General features: G+C 48.3%; 7 protein-coding genes across 7 annotated transcripts; 2 read left to right on the top strand and 5 right to left on the bottom strand.

The window, feature by feature from the left end:
• Positions 1-48: 48 nt before the first annotated feature.
• On the bottom strand, positions 49-1,649 carry COCVIDRAFT_33044 (glycoside hydrolase family 72 protein; the record flags this gene model as incomplete). Its single annotated transcript, XM_014706693.1, has 4 exons — positions 49-437; positions 504-1,151; positions 1,296-1,460; positions 1,526-1,649. The coding sequence occupies 4 exons, from the start codon at positions 1,647-1,649 to the stop codon at positions 49-51; spliced, it is 1,326 nt and encodes a 441-aa protein (XP_014562179.1).
• Positions 1,650-2,836: 1,187 nt separating this feature from the next.
• On the bottom strand, positions 2,837-5,024 carry COCVIDRAFT_22035 (hypothetical protein; the record flags this gene model as incomplete). The annotated part of the gene is made up of 6 exons (XM_014706585.1): positions 2,837-3,454; positions 3,502-3,594; positions 3,646-4,037; positions 4,099-4,287; positions 4,442-4,535; positions 4,602-5,024. 6 exons carry the CDS (start codon positions 5,022-5,024, stop codon positions 2,837-2,839), a joined length of 1,809 nt encoding a protein of 602 aa, XP_014562071.1.
• Positions 5,025-6,288: 1,264 nt separating this feature from the next.
• Positions 6,289-7,605, bottom strand: COCVIDRAFT_84881 (hypothetical protein; the record flags this gene model as incomplete). Its single annotated transcript, XM_014706694.1, has 2 exons — positions 6,289-7,443; positions 7,531-7,605. The coding sequence occupies 2 exons, from the start codon at positions 7,603-7,605 to the stop codon at positions 6,289-6,291; spliced, it is 1,230 nt and encodes a 409-aa protein (XP_014562180.1).
• A 728-nt stretch (positions 7,606-8,333) lies between these two features.
• On the top strand, positions 8,334-9,256 carry COCVIDRAFT_22036 (hypothetical protein; the record flags this gene model as incomplete). The annotated part of the gene is made up of 2 exons (XM_014706586.1): positions 8,334-8,606; positions 8,657-9,256. The coding sequence occupies 2 exons, from the start codon at positions 8,334-8,336 to the stop codon at positions 9,254-9,256; spliced, it is 873 nt and encodes a 290-aa protein (XP_014562072.1).
• A 589-nt stretch (positions 9,257-9,845) lies between these two features.
• COCVIDRAFT_84651 (hypothetical protein) lies at positions 9,846-10,940 on the top strand (the record flags this gene model as incomplete). Its single annotated transcript, XM_014706695.1, has 4 exons — positions 9,846-10,035; positions 10,095-10,217; positions 10,265-10,386; positions 10,443-10,940. 4 exons carry the CDS (start codon positions 9,846-9,848, stop codon positions 10,938-10,940), a joined length of 933 nt encoding a protein of 310 aa, XP_014562181.1.
• A 458-nt stretch (positions 10,941-11,398) lies between these two features.
• On the bottom strand, positions 11,399-15,298 carry COCVIDRAFT_84837 (hypothetical protein; the record flags this gene model as incomplete). The annotated part of the gene is made up of 1 exon (XM_014706696.1): positions 11,399-15,298. The coding sequence occupies one exon, from the start codon at positions 15,296-15,298 to the stop codon at positions 11,399-11,401; it is 3,900 nt and encodes a 1,299-aa protein (XP_014562182.1).
• A 635-nt stretch (positions 15,299-15,933) lies between these two features.
• On the bottom strand, positions 15,934-17,339 carry COCVIDRAFT_85143 (hypothetical protein; the record flags this gene model as incomplete). The annotated part of the gene is made up of 2 exons (XM_014706697.1): positions 15,934-16,718; positions 16,781-17,339. The coding sequence occupies 2 exons, from the start codon at positions 17,337-17,339 to the stop codon at positions 15,934-15,936; spliced, it is 1,344 nt and encodes a 447-aa protein (XP_014562183.1).
• Positions 17,340-17,399: the final 60 nt, after the last annotated feature.

The raw sequence follows: 17,399 nt of genomic DNA on the forward strand, positions 1-17,399 counted from the left end.
AGCTGCTTTTCAGCGAGAGAAAGCGAAAAAAAGAGAGGGGAATGACTTTTACAACCAAGCAAATACGATCAGAACACCGAGCAGCATAGCACCTGTGCTCTTGAGTTCCTTGCTCAATCCATCTGCCGCGGCAGCAGTAGGCTGTGGTGCAGACGTATCCGCAGTACCAGATCCAGAACCCGATTGCTTTGCTCCAGAACCAGAAGTCTGCGTGGCGCTGGAACCATCGGATGTAGGAGAGCTGTCGTAGTTGTGTTTCTGACCTATGGTAGGGAGAGCGGATGTAGGGACCACTTCCCATGCTCCTTCAGTGAAAGCTGGGCAGGCAATAGAAGTGTGAGTTGGCTTGTAGTCCGAAGCCTTGATTCCCGTGGGATTCAGGGTTTTCCAGACTGCTGAGAGGTTGGGGAAGTCTGGTTGGACGGGTGTGGGTTTGCCTATTTTCTCAGTGATTAGTCGGCTGTTTTTGAAACATCTTGTAAATCATTTTTCTCAAAACATACCAGAGCGAGGAAATCCATCTGGCGGCGCATTCGGACTCGCCGGATCAACCTTGGGTCCGTAACTAATCAGTCCGTAGTTATTCTGTTCCTCGATCCACTCGTATATGATACTGCCGGACCATACATCCGCCATCTCACCAAATAGCGCCTCCTGGTCTTTGAAGTCGCGCGGGCGCACAGTGTTGCAGCCTGTTTCGGACATGAAGATGGGGACGGGGAGGTCCTTTGCGTTCTTTTCGAGGTTGTCGTATCCAGATTGCTGGTAGGAGCTGTCACCGCACCAGGAGTAAGCGTTGAGGGCAAAGAAATCGACACGCTCTGAGGCGTTGTTGCCGCAGGAGAGGTAGTCTTGTAGCATGGGCCGTAGAGAAGCGATGTCAGCGGCGGAGTAGCCGATAGGGATGTTGCGGTATCCTTTTTTGTCGCGATAGGCTTTCATGTCACGTGCGGCGGCTTTGATGTAGGGGGATGTGACGGAGCCGTTTGAGGTGGTGATGGCTTCGTTGCCGACGAAGAAACCGGCAACGTTGTCGTATTGATGGAATTCGTCCATTACTTTGGCGTAGGCGTCGTGTTGGTCTGACTCCCATCGAGGTGTGTTTTGCTCGACATATGTGTCGAAGGTGTCGAGATCTACCCAGATGTAAACTATGTGACTGGTGAGTATTCATTTTTTGAAAGTGACTAGGAAACAAAGATTTCTTGTTATGCGATATTTGCGCTCTTGAAGAATAAAATCGGCATGTAATAATCAAAGTAATCTGAGTTCATGCATATTTTGAATATACGTACTTCCAGCATCTGCAAAGGCCTTCATGCAATCGGTATGGTCAGCATCAGGGTCAACGTGGTAAACACGGATTGAGTTTGCGCCAATGGTCTTCATGAGGGCAGAGTCGAGACCACATTGCGTCGCGTCGATGAGCGGATCGTCTGGGACAAGCTGGTATGCGATACCTAAACTGGGTCGTTAGAAAACCATGCTTCTTTAACTTCGTTTTACTGCAGAATGGCATATGTACCCTTGACGTAGAATTGATTGCCTTCGCTAGTGAAGAGCTTGGAGCCCTTTACTTCGATTGTCGGGATAGCTGAAGCGACAGTGCTCAAGCTGGCCAAGAGCGCCAGCGATAGAGATTGAACCATTATTGCAGTCCAGCAATCCAAACGTTTTCAAGTGTTTCTCTGGTAACAACTGAAGATCAAGCAACGGAACAGCTCAAGTCCCTGCTCAAAAAGAAATTATTCAGCAGCAAACGCACTGGGCTCACGAACCACTGTTACGTTACGTGCGAGACACAAGATTGCACATGAGCTCCGTAAAAGTATAAGCGAGAGTAGTAGTCGACAAAAAAAGCAAACGACTGTAGTGTTTGGAACGAACGAAGGGTGCGTGAACAAGAACGAAGTAAGAGAGCAGATCAGGCCGGCCAGGTCATGTTTATGAATGCGGCTGTTTGGAAACAAGGCAAAGGGCGCCCTAGTAAGTAATACGCCTACCCCCCAACTCCACGCCGTCGATCCTTCCAATCTCCATGACGCTTCTCGGCAAAAAGGCGCCCATAAACCCGCTTCCATGCAATCCCACTTTTCAAACTCGAGGGCTAAAGCGTCGGCTCCCTCCAATTGCAATGCCGCGAACGGGGCGAACGAAGGCGTATCATGGAAGTCGGGGAAAGAGGACAAGCGTAGTGGAGACGTGCGTGGGCGATGCGACAAGGACTGGCGTGGGCGATTGGTTGGCTGCAGTGTTTAAGCCTATGCGACCCGCATGCTTGATGCACCTAAGCGGCACACGGCCTGGGCTTGGTCCGACCGATACAAACGTATCGTGTCTTTCTGGTCGACGCGTTCACAAAATAACAAGTTTATGTCGAGCTAAGGATATGCATTACTAGAAGAAAAATAATCGACTACCCACGCGTCAAGCCTGCATTTGCTTTGGTCGGGTTTTCCCTCCACAGCTTGATTTCGAGCGCCGTTTATTGTTTACCCGTAGATGGGATAAGTGAATTTGCACCCCGTGCAATCTTAATCCGTTAATCTCCGCTAACCACCTGTCACAACGACGTGAAAACTGTAGCGGTCGGTCAGTTGGAAGAGCGCGCCAGACGTCCCGATTGCACTAAGAAAGAAGAGGCTCCGTGCCAAAACGCTAGTTGCTGGCTAGCTGTTAGCCGCTCCCCAACGTCTGTCACTGACAAAGTCCGCCCGCTTTGCTTGCTTTTCTGACCAGAGAGGGTCATGTGGATTGATTGGTTGGCTAAGTTTCTCCTAGGTAACCTTTGCGTAGCAATTGCATACATACGACCTTTTTCCTCTCATCTTCCTTTCTACGCACTCTTCCCCCAGACTAGACCGAGCTGCTGGATTCCCGCACCGGGGCTGTACGAACCGTAGAAGCCCCGCAGATTCCAGCCTTCTGCAGGTGATTTCTCATCTCTGCTATGCACATAAGATCCAGATTGTTTTGACGGTGTAATTGTGCGTTCGTTAATAGTTGGACCAGGTTGACCTGGAACAGTTGATGAAATAGTCACAGAATCAATGAATGCGATACTGTTCATACCTAAGCTGCTGTGGCTCTCAATCTTGACACCGTCGATCTTTTCGTGTGCGACCAGATCCACCGTTGTGGGTTGAAGGCCCTTGTCGTCGCCATTAAGGATCTCTCTTCCATCATTGTATATGGTTTTGATGCCGAAGAGGTGGTAGTTGTCATAGTAGATGGTGATACTTTTTGGCATCCATGTATCCTCGAGAATATCGAGGCTGTTGAAGAATACACTTCCGGGCTGGGGTAGGTCATCGCCCAGATATCCTGAAAGTCGGAATTGCTCGTAGCGAGAAGCGTGTTTGGATATGCTGGCTCTGAGCTCATCAAACTCAGGATAAATCGATGGTAGAGTTGGAGTAACCTTTCCAGTGCTTCTTTGGGGTGACTTATTTACCTAGTTCCAGTAATAAGATTGATGAAAGTGTCAAGAGGATGGCTTACAGGAAGCAATTGCCTGAAGATCGAAGGGGCCAAGTAGATGCCTACACGATCTGGCTGAAGTGCAATGCTTGGATCCGCTGTGACGGCATCAACCTGTAGCAAGTTTTAGCATTTCTTAAACCAATTTACACCGTCGAAACTAACTTCGTGAACGATTTTCGTCATCTCGAGCCGACAATCGCGTCTGGCCTTGCTCAACCCTACAATCGAAGGACTGTAGGGTTCACACAGCAAGACGTTCGGCTTGAAAGTAGGCTTTTTGGATTGCAGGTCCGACGAATGCTCGGAGCCCTCTGGATGCTCGTAAATGGTATGGGTTAATGTCGTGTCTTGATTAGCAGGCTTAGGTACAGACTCGCGCTCTTTGGTGCACTCTTTGGCGTAGGTTAGGAGCTCCTGGGTGGGCTCAGATTTGAATAATTCAGTAGTTCCAGATTCGAATTTCCAGTTCAGGATCTGAATATGCTTCCAGATTGATTTGTAATCCATGTAAGCATCCAAAAGCGCGCCCGTATAGATACCAGCGTTTTCATAGTCTAGCAAAATCAGCAGCTTGCTCGTATAACATTTGTTCAAAGCCATGGTATATGTACATACCAAGCGGAGAAAAGAAGCCCATTGTATCATGAAAACTTTTCAGAGATGTGTACTTTGTCAAAATCGCATAAGTGCGTTGTGGTGTCATTGCGACAAGATCTGTAAAATTCGCCGCGGCGAGAGTAAGACTGTTGATGTCCCAAATGACGTTTGGGTCCTTGATTTGGCCACCACCGCTCCAGTTGACATCTTGAATTGTGTCAGTAGATGTGATTCTGAAGCCAATAATATATCTTACTTATTGTTGTTTCCGTTGATGTGTCAGTGGCGCTCTTGTCCAAATTGCCCTCGCCTTTGATCGCACCAGACAAAGCCGGTGTTCCTAGCTCTGCTTATAATGCACCTTTGATCGTGGTTATCTTGGATTTATCATTTACTTTGACTGATATGAGTGCATTGAGTTCTCCACCTTCCTCCCATCCAGATATGAATGAATCCTAGGCCTCGTGTCAGCTACCAATCCTTGGCCGAGAACCAGACAGGCGTCTATCTTAAACACTTACACCATATATCTCAGTGAATCTAGTAAGTGGAAAACTTTTTAGTTTCTGGAACTGTGTATAGTCGCGCGCCATATGTGTTTGGTTCGTCACCTTGACTTGGATGAAGAAGTTAAAATCGCTGGCCTTGAACTTATCAGAGTCAATGTACGTTCCGCTAACGGCTCCACCTATTGTTCCTGTTTTTATGGACAAGGAAGCTGATACGTTCATCAAATCAGTCACATCGCTGAGCTTATCAACGAAGCGAGATGAGTACGAAACAATTTGACTGATCCCCTTAGGCTGCTGATCTTCCGAGTACGGGGAAGGGACATCGTGGGTGCCCTGAGTGACTGCATCAGTCATGCATATCTGCTGTGTGAATGAATTGAAACCTTGTCCCAGGCGCATGGAGTTGTTGTAAGGCGCAAGAAGCATCGCCATGGTGGCTAACGTGTAATGAGCAAGGATGAGATAACAATGATAAGCTTGATGGCTTCTTGACAAGATAGAATGCAGTGGGAAGTGCTGGTACAAAGCTAAATACTGACTCCATCCTGTATTTATGTGTGAACAATCTCTTGGTCATTATGGATTTTGTTCGAATGGGGTACCCGAACGCTAGTGTAGCCACCAGACGCCACAAAACGCCATGGTGCCGCTCGGGTTGCTTTTGCATCAGGCCGCAAATAGAAATTGTGTCCTGGAATCTGTGTTGGTTGAACGGCTAGATCCTCCTTTGCCGCTGATACAATGGTCGGGACTTGAAGTCTGGCTTATAGCCCCAAATAATTCCTTGTCGAGACGTGATATCACCGCCTGCACAACCTCAGAATGAACAGTCTCCAAAACCTTGCATCCCAAAGCCTCCCTCTGTATCTGCCTTGGTCCAAGGATTATATTGCGATAGGATCAGGCTTCAATTCAGCTGCTATTTAATCTGACAGTTCGCCCTGGGTACGGAAATATCTATATATGATTGACAACGCAAAATGTATTGTAGAGGTTGATGGGGCAGTTTCAAGTTACCGAGAAGGAAACAGTTCTTCGTCAGCTCAGCATTCAGAGCACCTCAGTGCTAGTCTTGGAGTAACTGTGGGTTGCAAGTTCCTCAGCGCCAGTCATATAATTATGCTTACTATAACGCATGGTGCCGTAATTAGTACAGTATTATAGTTATAGTACAGCTCTACTCTGCTATTCTAATAGATTACTAAAAGGTGGCCATTACATAGAGCCGGGCTTTACTACTCTAATCCTAGTCCACACTAAGGTAGGTAAGACTAGCATTAGAAGTTCCGTATAATTATACAGCGACAGAGTAGAATAGTAGGTACTTAGAGTAGGACAAATTCGTAAGAGGCTACGCTCAGGGAGCAATCGCACAGGTTTACTAAGAGTGGATTCAATAACGAGCTATAGACCTAGCTCTAGGAGAGCTTATATCTAACTAGTATCCAGACAAATAAGCTTCGTTATTGTTCTAAGCGTTGCCCTATACATCTCGCTTGAACGTCTCTTAGACTCAGGTAGGATCTAGGTGTAGGTACTCGTATCTAGATTTTGTAGTTTTGTATTAAGGTCTTACTAAAGATATAACTAAAACGTCTTTAGGTTATTATAAAGTTATCTAAGTATGCCCGGTATAAGATAGATTATTAAGAAAAGAAGTTATTATTTATATATTTTCGTAGGGTCTTAGTAAACCCTAATCATCCTTCTCCTGCCAAAACTCTCTATATAACTCCTGCCAAATTTGGTTACTCCCCCAACTCTCCGCTCCTGTCTCCCAGGCTGGATCGTCGCTAAGCTGCCCCTGCCACATACGCTTCATTTTATTTTGCCCTTTCTCTCCTGCTATATCCCACTCCTCGTATATCTTGTTAGCATCTTGGTGGATCTTGGCTTCCTTCTCAGCTAGCTTAGCTCTACGATCCTCCAACTCTACTTGTACACCTGGCGGAAGTAGATTCATACACTCATCTACTATCCGATCCTGGTTGTGGAACTCCGCGGCATGCCTCGTCCACTCTCCTGCCTTTTGAAAATACCCATCGCACCCAGCTACTGGACAAGCGAAAGGGCTGTCCTTGCTCCCCTCAAAATGCCACCGATCTAATGCCTCTACTGCAATTGGCCATAACCCCAATTGTTCTAAGAAAAGAAGCGATCCTCTATACTGAAACTCAAAGAAACGTCCGACTGGGCCTAGAAATTTCTTAGGCGGTATAAGCACTGCCTTCCAGTCTTGCCTGACCTTGCTCTTTTTCCACAACCCGTCTGGACAGAGGTGGTACACTGCTCTTTGCCACTTCTGCGTAGAGAGGCCGCTTGCGTCTATGCTAGCTGCAACATTGGCTCTCTCAGCAACAAATGCAGACGCTGAAACTCTTGGTGGTGATGATTCAACTAGAAGCTGTGCTCCCTTTGGAATACAGTGTGTTTCTTTTCTGTTTGATAGTGGCGTCCAAGTCCGGTTGATAATCACATTTCTAGCCCTTGGACATCTCTTTTCAAAGATCTCCCAGAACCTTGCGATTTGATCCTGCTGAACCTCCACTGTTTCATCGCCTGACGGGCAGATAATATCGTCTACCCCAAAGTCATAATCGACCTGGATGTTTTCCGCTTTAGCTAGAAAGGCTAGATCTTTATGATTATAGCCAGCGTAACCCCCATTAAGGAGCCAATGTGCCTCAATAACAAAGTACGCGTCTGGATGAGCCCAAAAGAGTTTACTAGCTTCTTTTCGGAGACCAGAAGATACTCTCATAAGTTGAAAGAGAGTAGAAGCAGAGCAAAGGGTAAGAACGCGAAGTTGAAGCTCTGCTGGTAGTGTATTGAATCGCAAAAGTTGGTTATTCTGGCGCGAGGAATTAGTAGCATTGCTACTAGATTGGACGTAAAGACCGAACGGTGTTCTTTCTTCTCCATCTAATGTCATGTACACGTTGTGTCTTATTGCGTTTGTCCAGGGTGGATGCGCCAGTGTGGCGAGAAAGTTGCAGATAAACTCTGGTAGCATAACTGCGTAACAGCGTTAATAAGGTATGTAGGCGCTGCCTAGTAGTATATCTGAGATCAATCTTCTTCTTCTTCTTCTTCTTCTTCTTCTTCTTCTTCTTCTTCTTCTTCTTCCTCTTTCTGTTCGCTTGGTAGCTTTTGGCGTAGAGTTGGTGAAGTAGGCTGTGTTAGTCATTAGACATGCTGGTTGCGGCCTTAACACTAAGTTTTTATCTACTTTGTCTTGGCAAGACGCTAGACACTAGAATAGTAGTCCAAGCCATAGCATTGCCGTAGTACCTGCAGGCTCCAAACCTACGCCGCCCCCTCTTATCTTCTTATCCTAGATAGGCTAGTAACTTTCTATCTTCAATCATGTGTTCTTATTCGCTCTAAAATAATTAACGTTAATAGTGTTATCTATCTATAGAGATTCGTTCGCAGGAGTATAGGACTACAGTAATAAATAGTTTTGTTCTAAGGGCCCCAACGCAAGCGCTAGGCACTAAGGTAAGCGCTGGACCCCCAGATAAGCGCTAGGTCTCAAGGTTTCTAGTATCAGGTGCTGCAGTTTAGATGTACTACTTAAGCTTTAGTCTGTATCCTCTGGCAGGCCCTTTATTCTACCTCGCCATTGAGTTTCTATCCTAAGACAAACGCATCAATCCTTGCTACAACTACTCTATTCTAAATACAACCTTTACACAACTCTACCACAGGCTACTATTCGTACCTCTACCCTACCCTAGCATGCGTTCCTTTGCGCTTTATGTCTTTACACTCCTTCTCACGGTTAGACAACTAATTGGAGTCCTTGCTAGTCCAATACACGAACTTGCGGCTATAGGGCACCTCCAGGAGAATACAAAGTTTGAAGAGAGAGCAACAACTCTCTTTGTCCCGCTGAACCAAGCTGGACTTAATAATCCTACCTATATAGGGACATTGGGCACATCTTCACTATTGCCTACCCCTTTTACTGTCGCCGGTTCATATGATAAATCAGTGTCGGACAATCTTGCTGTATTTGAAGACCAGAAAACTCGCAATTGATTTGTATTAACGTATGATAGGGAACACGAGTCTCCAAGAACATCAGTATTCGAGCCGGGCATATCCGTTTCAAAGCTGATCCGGGACTGACACCTTACGCTCGAAACGTCTTATGCAAGTCTGAGAAGGAATTTCGCAGCATTTTTGGGGACTATTATGTTGCTGGATACCAGATTGGAGCTGAAGTGGGAGGATGTGTGACTATCACACAATCAGATCAGTCTGAAGAAAAGCTGGTGCAAGTTCAGGCCACTGCCAAGGTACTCTGGATGAAGAAGACCATCAGCACTACAACATCATCGAAAGAGGTATCTTCAGATCACTCCATATCCATCAACGGCTATGATACCCTACGGCAACGCACCGAGGAGGTAAAGGGAACCAATCTGGAGGAAATCCACCAGATGTCGAAGGCGTGTATGGACCGAATCGGCAATCTGCAAGCGACAGTCGAACAAACAATATTGGATTTGGGTCTGGGCACAGATGCTGGCGTATCTGTAAAAGATTGTGCACGATTGTGCGAGTCTGGCCTGGTCGTCCAGCTGATACTAGCTCCTTACTCTAAGCTTGCAGAATATGTAGCGCTAACCAGTAGTCATAGCTTGGATATTCAATGAAACTCTGGCGATACCGGATGTCTTGTCGAGATGAGTTAAGTGTGAACGGTCAAGGTAATGATTGTCCGAACGTGGTGCTGTCAGATCCAAAACGAGATCAAGCGCCTCGCTTGTGGCTGTCAAAGTAGCTGCTTTGGGCTGCACCCCTCAATCTAGACCTCATGGCACTAACAATGGAACGGTCTGTTGTCAGAACATACACAGGCCGCCACGGCGAACTATTGGCGTTTTCAGCTGCTCATTCGCACCGGGTGCTCTCTCAGCTCAGTACAAGGAACGGCAAAGCCAAACTGACAAGCCTCATTTCAGAAAGAGAACACAGTCTATGCGCGCCATTTGCTTTAGCTCACCCTCTAGGCAATTTGAATATCCTCGGTTCGGAAGTACGCGAGAAATCGAGAGCGTCTCTTCCAAATGAGAGACAGACCAGCCGAACAATCATAGCCCGTTGCGCAAGCCACAACATCTCGTCAAGAAATACATCAATAAAACAACTTCCTGAATGCTCCATTTTTTGTACTGAATTCATCTCTCTAATAGCACATATCTTTGTCCACTGACATCATTCTTACCATCAGTGCTCATTACCATGGCTATCATACCAAGATACGGTGACTGGATCACCTTTCCTCTAGAGCAGGTCTCTCCCGTAGAGATCGAGTGGTGGAGCGACAAGACACAGCAACGGACCAGATACTATGTTGATAAATGTTGGTTTGGCGAAAGAGTAGACAGTACTGACAGTGAGTCTGCTTACGGCAAGGGTCTGGCTCCAAAGGGTGAATAGCCACAAAACAATGTTCTTACCTTCATCCATCATCCTAACATTTCTGTGCAGGAGAAACCCTTATATTCATTGCTTCAGAATACATCGAAAGTAGGATGCAGGGCGCACCGCATCTGCTGAACCTACATCTTATGGACATAATGAGGAAAAAATACCACGAAAACGACCTTGCAAGTACGAAGATGAAGAGTCATAGGGACGAACTTCACTGATGTTTGCAGGGAACTGGGCCTTATTGCAGCTCAATGAAAAATTTCATTATGGGCAAAACAACAAGCAAACATTCAGATGGATCGTATACCACCCGCCCGCAATCGCTGGTCGAGAGCGGAAGATGTACCAAGTATGAGCGATCACAGTATTCAGAAAAATCGATTGCGCTGACCAGCTACGTTCCAGCATCGTTTTGTTGAGAATGTCGCCTTAAAGATTGCAGACATAGGCATCGAACTAGCCGGAGTAGCAGTCACAACCGGCACTGGCGCCGTCACAGCTGGCGCTGTTCAGGTTGAGGGAGTAGTACCTATGCTCACACGCATGAAAAACCTCTTCGCAGCCAACCACGGCCACGGATTACACCAATTTTCTCCGTCTGAGCAAGTCCTTCCCATTTCACCCAAACCTCAGCCTGAGAAACCAAAAAAAACCTCTGTCACGCTATCCAACGGCACAGTAGTCGAGGTCATCGAGCAGTCCGATAGCACTTTGCCCAACATCTCCGTCGAGGAAGTGAACATGATCAACATTGTAGACGTCCAAGACGAAAAACAGGATATACCTTCGTATACAGGAATGCCAGGAGTTTCGTCTCGAGAATTGTCGAACATTCAACGGGGTAGACCCGGGGATTGTGTCCAATGGGCTCGGAATCCACCCTTATCCACAGGCAACCAATAGCGGGGCTAGCATGGAGAGTAGTATGCAAGGGCTATTTCAGAGCGTTGAGTGGCTGTTACATATACCACGCATCGATAGTTCCATAACAATCCAACATTTTGAATTGTCGTTCTCATCTCTTCTTCCGAAAGATTCAAACAAAAAGATACTAGCATTGCTATAGTCCCTTAGACGCATTTCTGCTACCTTAAAGGTTAAGAAAAGAGTGAAATTGAATTGTAAAGAATGGTTTGGACTCAAGTGCCATTCGTGTGCTGCCATAAAGGATATAAACTTCCCAAACACCAAATACTGGATATGCACAGAAGGGAGTGAATCGCTCAAAGTGACTACATGGTAACGTGATTGAAACGAAACGTGCTTTGCCCGCCAAATAACGCCAGATAAAATACTTTCACAGTTTAAGAACCAGTCAAACGAGACGATCAGGCAAAAGCACTTTTACCACCTCAACTCTCTCACCCAAAACTCTCATATCCCTCCGTCTCCTCCCCCTCCTCCTCCTCCCCTGCACCTCTCCCCGCAACAACATCCCGCATCCTTCCCAACAACTCCGCAACGCGAAACGGCTTCCCGACAACATCATCCATACCCGCCTCGACCGCCGTCCTGATCTGCTGCTCCCTCACATTCGCCGTAACCCCAATAACCGGTACTCTCCCCCTCAACAAGCCCTCTTTCTCCAGCCTCCTAATCTCAGTTACAGCCTTCAACCCATTCATAACGGGCATTTCCCAATCCATGAGGATGAGGTTGAGCGGGATGACGGGGATGTCGTCGTCGTAGCCGAGGGGCATGGGTTCGGTGGAGGGGACGTGGTATTTTTCTTTGCGGGAAAGCGAGGAAGAGAGTGGGTGCGTGTGGTTCCAGAGAGTGGTTTTCGGGAGGAAGTCTAGGGCTTCTTTGCCGTGGTTTGCGACGCTGATGGTGCAATTGAGGGCGCGGAGTTGCTTGGCGAGGACGCGCTGGTTGACGAGGTTGTCTTCGACGATGAGGACATGGAGGTGTTGTGGGGTGGGTTTTGTTAGGGGCTTGGGGTCTTGTGGGTGGGGTTTTTGAGATAAAGGGAGGGCTTCGGAGTCGGTGTGGGAGCGTGTTGAAAGGGGTTGCTGGGAGTTTGCGGATGAGCGTCGGATAGTTGCATGAGGTGGTCTTGCTATCCGCGCGTCTTCGGTGGTGAGGGAGCGTAAGGGAGCTGTTGGTCTTGCTAGGTTTACTAGAGGTCGATGTCTTACATCTTCGGGGAACACATGTGGTAAGCTTCCGTTTCTCTTTGTACTAGGCTTCGTTCGCCTTGTTTTGATGTAGAAGGAGAAGGTACTGCCTTTGCCAGATTGACTTGAAAGACCAATGGCACCGCCCTGCAGTTCGGTCAAGCGTCGCGATATGAATAGGCCCAGGCCAGAACCTCCATAGTTGATGTGAGTGCGAGGAGAAGCTTGTGAGAAGCGAGTAAACAAAGTTCCCTTTTCGTCTTCTGAAAGACCGCGACCAGTGTCGGTGACGGAAAACTGCAGGTATATGAGATCTTGAGCGTGCTTCCAGTCATCTTCAAGGCGTTGGTCGTGGTCCACTAGTTTCTCTTCGTTGAATTGAATCCCTCCAGGACTTGAGGTTGGCTCTGTTACGCTAGCAGAAAGCGTCATTTTGACTGATTTGGTCTTCTCAAGGCGTGTGAACTTAATAGCGTTAGTGAGAAGATTGATGAGAATTTGTAGCACCCTTGTTGGATCCAAGGAGGTCCAGTCAATCTCCATGTCACGGTAGGACTGGTCAACTACTAACGAAATATCAATCCCTGCAGCTCTTGCTTCGGCATCGAACATTCGGACAGCATGTCTTGCTACATTTTCAGGCTGTGCAACTACCGGCGTCATATCCAGAAGACCCGAATCAAGCTTGGATATTGTCAAAACGTCGTCCACTATGTGTCTCATGTGCTGGGCGCACTGAGCGATAGTTTGTGCAGCATCCAACGTAGATTCCAAGAAAGCTGACCATCCATTTGTAGGCATTGCACGACATTCATCCTGCGCATAAGAAGATATGATTGAATCTGCACATTGCATAATTGCACTCAGGGGATTACGCATCTCATGTGAAGTAGTGTCGATGAAGTGCTCGAGATGCTGTTTTCCCTGAAGCGCGCTGTCGGTGCGAATTTTCTGAAGATCTTCGGCCCATTTCTGTTTGGAGATATCAATGACGTTTCCTACTATTTCGACGAGTTCACCGCTAGGTCCAATCTCAGGATAAGCTGAGCACAGAATCCACCTAAAGTGCTCAGTGTCTAAGGTTTGCGACTGGCTGAGCTCTGAGGGTGGCAACCATGGCATCCTGGTTCGTAGCTCGAAACAGATATGTTTATTGTCGACCACGAGCTTCGTAAACACTGATTTGCAGTAATCTATGTCTTCTTCGAAGGCAATAGCGTGCCATGCTTCTGTGGCATTGGTATGGAACCCGGCAATTTCAAACATTTCGTACCAGCGCTTGTTTCGATACGTGTAGTCCCCAACGGAATTTGTTATAAAAATGGCAACGTCAGAGCGCTCTGCGAAACGCTGGAATTTGCCTTCTTCTAACTTTATCTCAGCCATCAACTGCTCTTGGATCTGTGCAGCCTGGGCAATGGCATTTTCTCGTTGCCGAACCTCTTCTTCAAAAAGGACAACTGAGGCTAGCGAAGTAGCTAGCAAACGGACCATGACTTGGAGGTATTGCTGATAGTCTTCATCAAATGGCCTACGGGGGTTGAGGCCAATAATAAGAAAGCCTTCGACCTGGTTGCCAGTTGTTGGAATGATAGGGCACACGACAATGGTGCGACAGGGTTCCCCGTAGCCTCTCCATTTGATATCTCTCAAAGCAGCATTGGATCCAGGGAGCTGATCCAGACGCACAACAGTAGCTTTTCTGGACTGTGCGGCGCGGCGAATATGGGAATAAAGTAGGTACGAATCTTCGTTGATATTAATAGTCGTGGGAGCGATTGGATGGCCAGCCTCAACACCAATCGTACCCTTGAGCACGCATGCATCTAATGGCGGTGTGCTACCTGGCGATGACATTGATGTGATTTCGGCGCTTATGTGGCGCTCAGCAGCATACAGCAGAGCCATTGGCACATCTTTATCGTTCAGACCCAGAGAGCTCAAGGTTGTGTTCCAAAAAGAAGGAAAGTTCCTCGCACGTTCGCTTTGCGTGCCCATGGACACCAGACTGGAAACGCGGCGTTCGAGAAGGCGATGTTCGGTTACTTCGAAAAAGGTTTGATAGTAGGCCTTTGTACCACGATGGCGATCCAGTATTGGCACAAACCGAAATGACCAGTGGGTCTCTTCGAAACGTCCGTCTCTATCGATGAACAGCAGTATGTCTGGCTCAGCCAGAGGTTCGTCTGTGTCATTGGTATGGTGAACGATGGTTTGGAATGTGGGCCAATGCTCGGGCGCATGGGTGCGGACGTTCTCGCCCATGCAAGGATGAAGATTGCCTAGTAGCTGAATATATGCCTCATTGTATAGCATTACGCCATCATCGCCCCAATACAAGATGGTCGGTCCACTGTTGCCAAGGACCATGTTTGCCATGCAACGCAAGTCGGGTGACCATGACTGGATTGGTCCGAGGGATGTATTAGCCCAGTCTACACTGTGAAAATAATCGATATGAAGTCCAGATACGATATCCGGTGGACATTCAGCCGAAGTGTAGTCAAAAGGCCCCCGACTAGTACCTTTTTGCGCATCAGAACAGTCTACACCAATTTCGGGGGTCGCAGGCAGCTGTACTGGTAGCGTGGGAGGTGTGGTAGGCGATATGTCCCTGAGAGGTTTGCTCTCCACCGTCTTGCTATCGCGACTCAATTTACGATGGTTCCTGCCGGCTGGCCCTGTATTGGCCAACATTAGTGATGTGGGCACTCCGCTGATAACCCTGCAGCGTCCAATGGTAAGGGCGTTCCATAGATGGCCCTCAAAGGTATAGACATGGCTCGGCCATTGCAGGCTACCCTCTTGTATCCTGCCGCAGACCCAGTCTCGGAAAGCAAGCTGAGCTTCAGTGCTTTCATCCAATATGCTCGTCTCGTTGTGTCCCGTTATTTTGGCCAGCAAACCAGCTGCCGCTGTCAGAGCTGGGTTGGAATATACCAGATCGAGCGGCTTATCGTACGCCAAGTGAGAAGGCAATTCGAGGACGAATGAAGGGCGTTTGTCGACCTCCAGCGCTTCTAGCAGTGTAAGGGCAGCCGCGTTTGTGTGCATGGGCAGCTCGAGCTGCCCTTTGGAGTCCATTGTATCTGGCGCCCTCGCTCTTTCTCGTTTCCTGAGTATACGCCTATACCATCTCGTCATCCGCGCACTGTATCGAGGGAGGTGGGTGTGTCTGCAATGCTCATCTCAAGGAGTGAACCGCGCTGAGTCGCTCGTCGCTCGTCGCCCGTGGTCGGTGCCCAAAAGGCTACTAACGCGTCCATGGCCTGGCCAACTCGCCCATGCTACCAGTCGCGATAGCGTCTCAGCCCGCCAACTAGTAGCCTCATCCGCTCTTCTCCGCTCCATCGTCAATCTGCCATTGTAAACATTATTGATAGCTACACCACAGTGCAACGCGACCTTTTTGCATTCCTCCAGATGACCGCCGTCATGTTGTCGTCACCGTTCCCCGCACGTCGGTGCTGACGGACCTCCCCAGCAACGGTACGGTACGGTACGTTACGTTTGAGCCCCCTGCGGCGATCTGCCTCACCTTCGACCGATCTGCACCAGGATCATTAAACTCAAATGTATCACCACAAACCTTTCGGCATAATCGAATTTGGCCGTCCCAACTACACATCTTGTTTTTACTGTCACTGCCCTGATGTACAGGGATACCTCTGCACTTCTTCTGCGGCAATCACGTTACAACAAAGTAGCTCGAACGACGATGCATATGCAACCTCATTATCATTATCAATTACAAAGATTACGGGTACTACCCTCCATCTCTAATGGCTACACGTGGGCTCTACGGGCGCCTTGTTGCCGCCGAAATATACTTTTCCATAAACATTGTTCCCTGTCCAACGATCCGACGGCACCCTTGGCGGGTTCGCGGGACCCCCTTCCTTCTGTGAACCCGGAAACAAAAAGTTGGGCGAGACAACACTGTCAGGACATCCAAGTGCCGTCTTGCTAAGCAGAGGATCCAAGACCGAAAGAGCCCAAGAAACACCTTTTGCGACGTTCTCCTCTGTGCCGCCAAGCGCAAGTGGAGTAATGGAGTTGAGACCCTGGTACACATCGCAGAGGAGTGTTTGAATACTAAGGTTGGGCGTGCCGACCTGCGCTGCTCCAGGCACAATGATGTTGCGCGGGTAGATAACCAGAAAGCCATCAGCAATGGTCTGGACCGCACCGTACGGAGTATCGCGACGATACCAGTTTTCCGGCCAGCGCTCGGGAACGTATTTGAATTCCTTTGTGCGTGCATCGTACTCGGCACCAATAATGCTCATGATGCTCTTATAGTTTGGGACGCCGCCTGCACCGTATGTGCCGTTCGAGAAGAACTGAGGGTAGAAGGCAAAGGCGCCGAGGGATACGATTTGGGGGAAGGGAAAGTAGTAAAGAAAGGGGTTGTTGTTCTTGCTGAAGCTGGCAGACTGCGCATAGTGCTCTGCCATGACGTTCATGCTAAACTCTTTCTTAGAATCTTTGGCGGCGAAGCCAACCATTTGCTTGATGAGGCGAGAGGAGACGTGGTGGTTGTCGCCACAGCCGTTATAGTAGTCTAGTTTAAGAGAGTTAGTTGGATCATATTTACATGGTGAAGAGGCAGTATCATAACTTCACGGTTGGGCGACACATCGGCTTCAACAACCGAATGGCGGTTCAAGCCACCAATGCCGTTTTTCCCTGAGCCGAGATAGAATGACAGTCCATCGAGGTCTCCACTGCCCAAGACAGTAAATGTGGCAAGGACTGTAGCAAGATCCACACCCATGTTGAAGCCGCGCGCCGTAGCTTCCAGCACCTGTCCGAAATTGACGTATCCATCGCGCGGCAAGTATCCGTGATTGGCAAGAAGATTGAGACCCGGGCAAGGGCCACGAGAGTCATTTGGTCCAGGTGCCTTAAATTCGAAGCCGAGTTCAGGACGCTTGTTGCTCTTTTTGACGACAGCCTGGCCGACTGAAGTCAAGAGACCGTCAACAAGGTCACCAAGCGAGCCAAGGAGATTACCGACGGGTTTCAGAAGTTGGGGTTCGGCAGCTCGTTTAGCAAGATCTTCGCTCTCCATTTGCGCTCGGATATGTTGCTCCATCTCTGCTCGGGATGTGGCACCCATCATGCCGGGGTAGGCGGCAGCTATGGCTGGCAGAGCCAGTGCTGCAGTTTGAGTGAACCTCATGATTCTTGCACACCGACAGCTTTTGGAAAATGGGATGGGGTTATGAAGAACCCACTAGTG

This window comes from Bipolaris victoriae (genome assembly GCF_000527765.1).
Source record: "Bipolaris victoriae FI3 unplaced genomic scaffold scaffold_2, whole genome shotgun sequence".
NCBI lineage: Eukaryota > Fungi > Ascomycota > Dothideomycetes > Pleosporales > Pleosporaceae > Bipolaris > Bipolaris victoriae.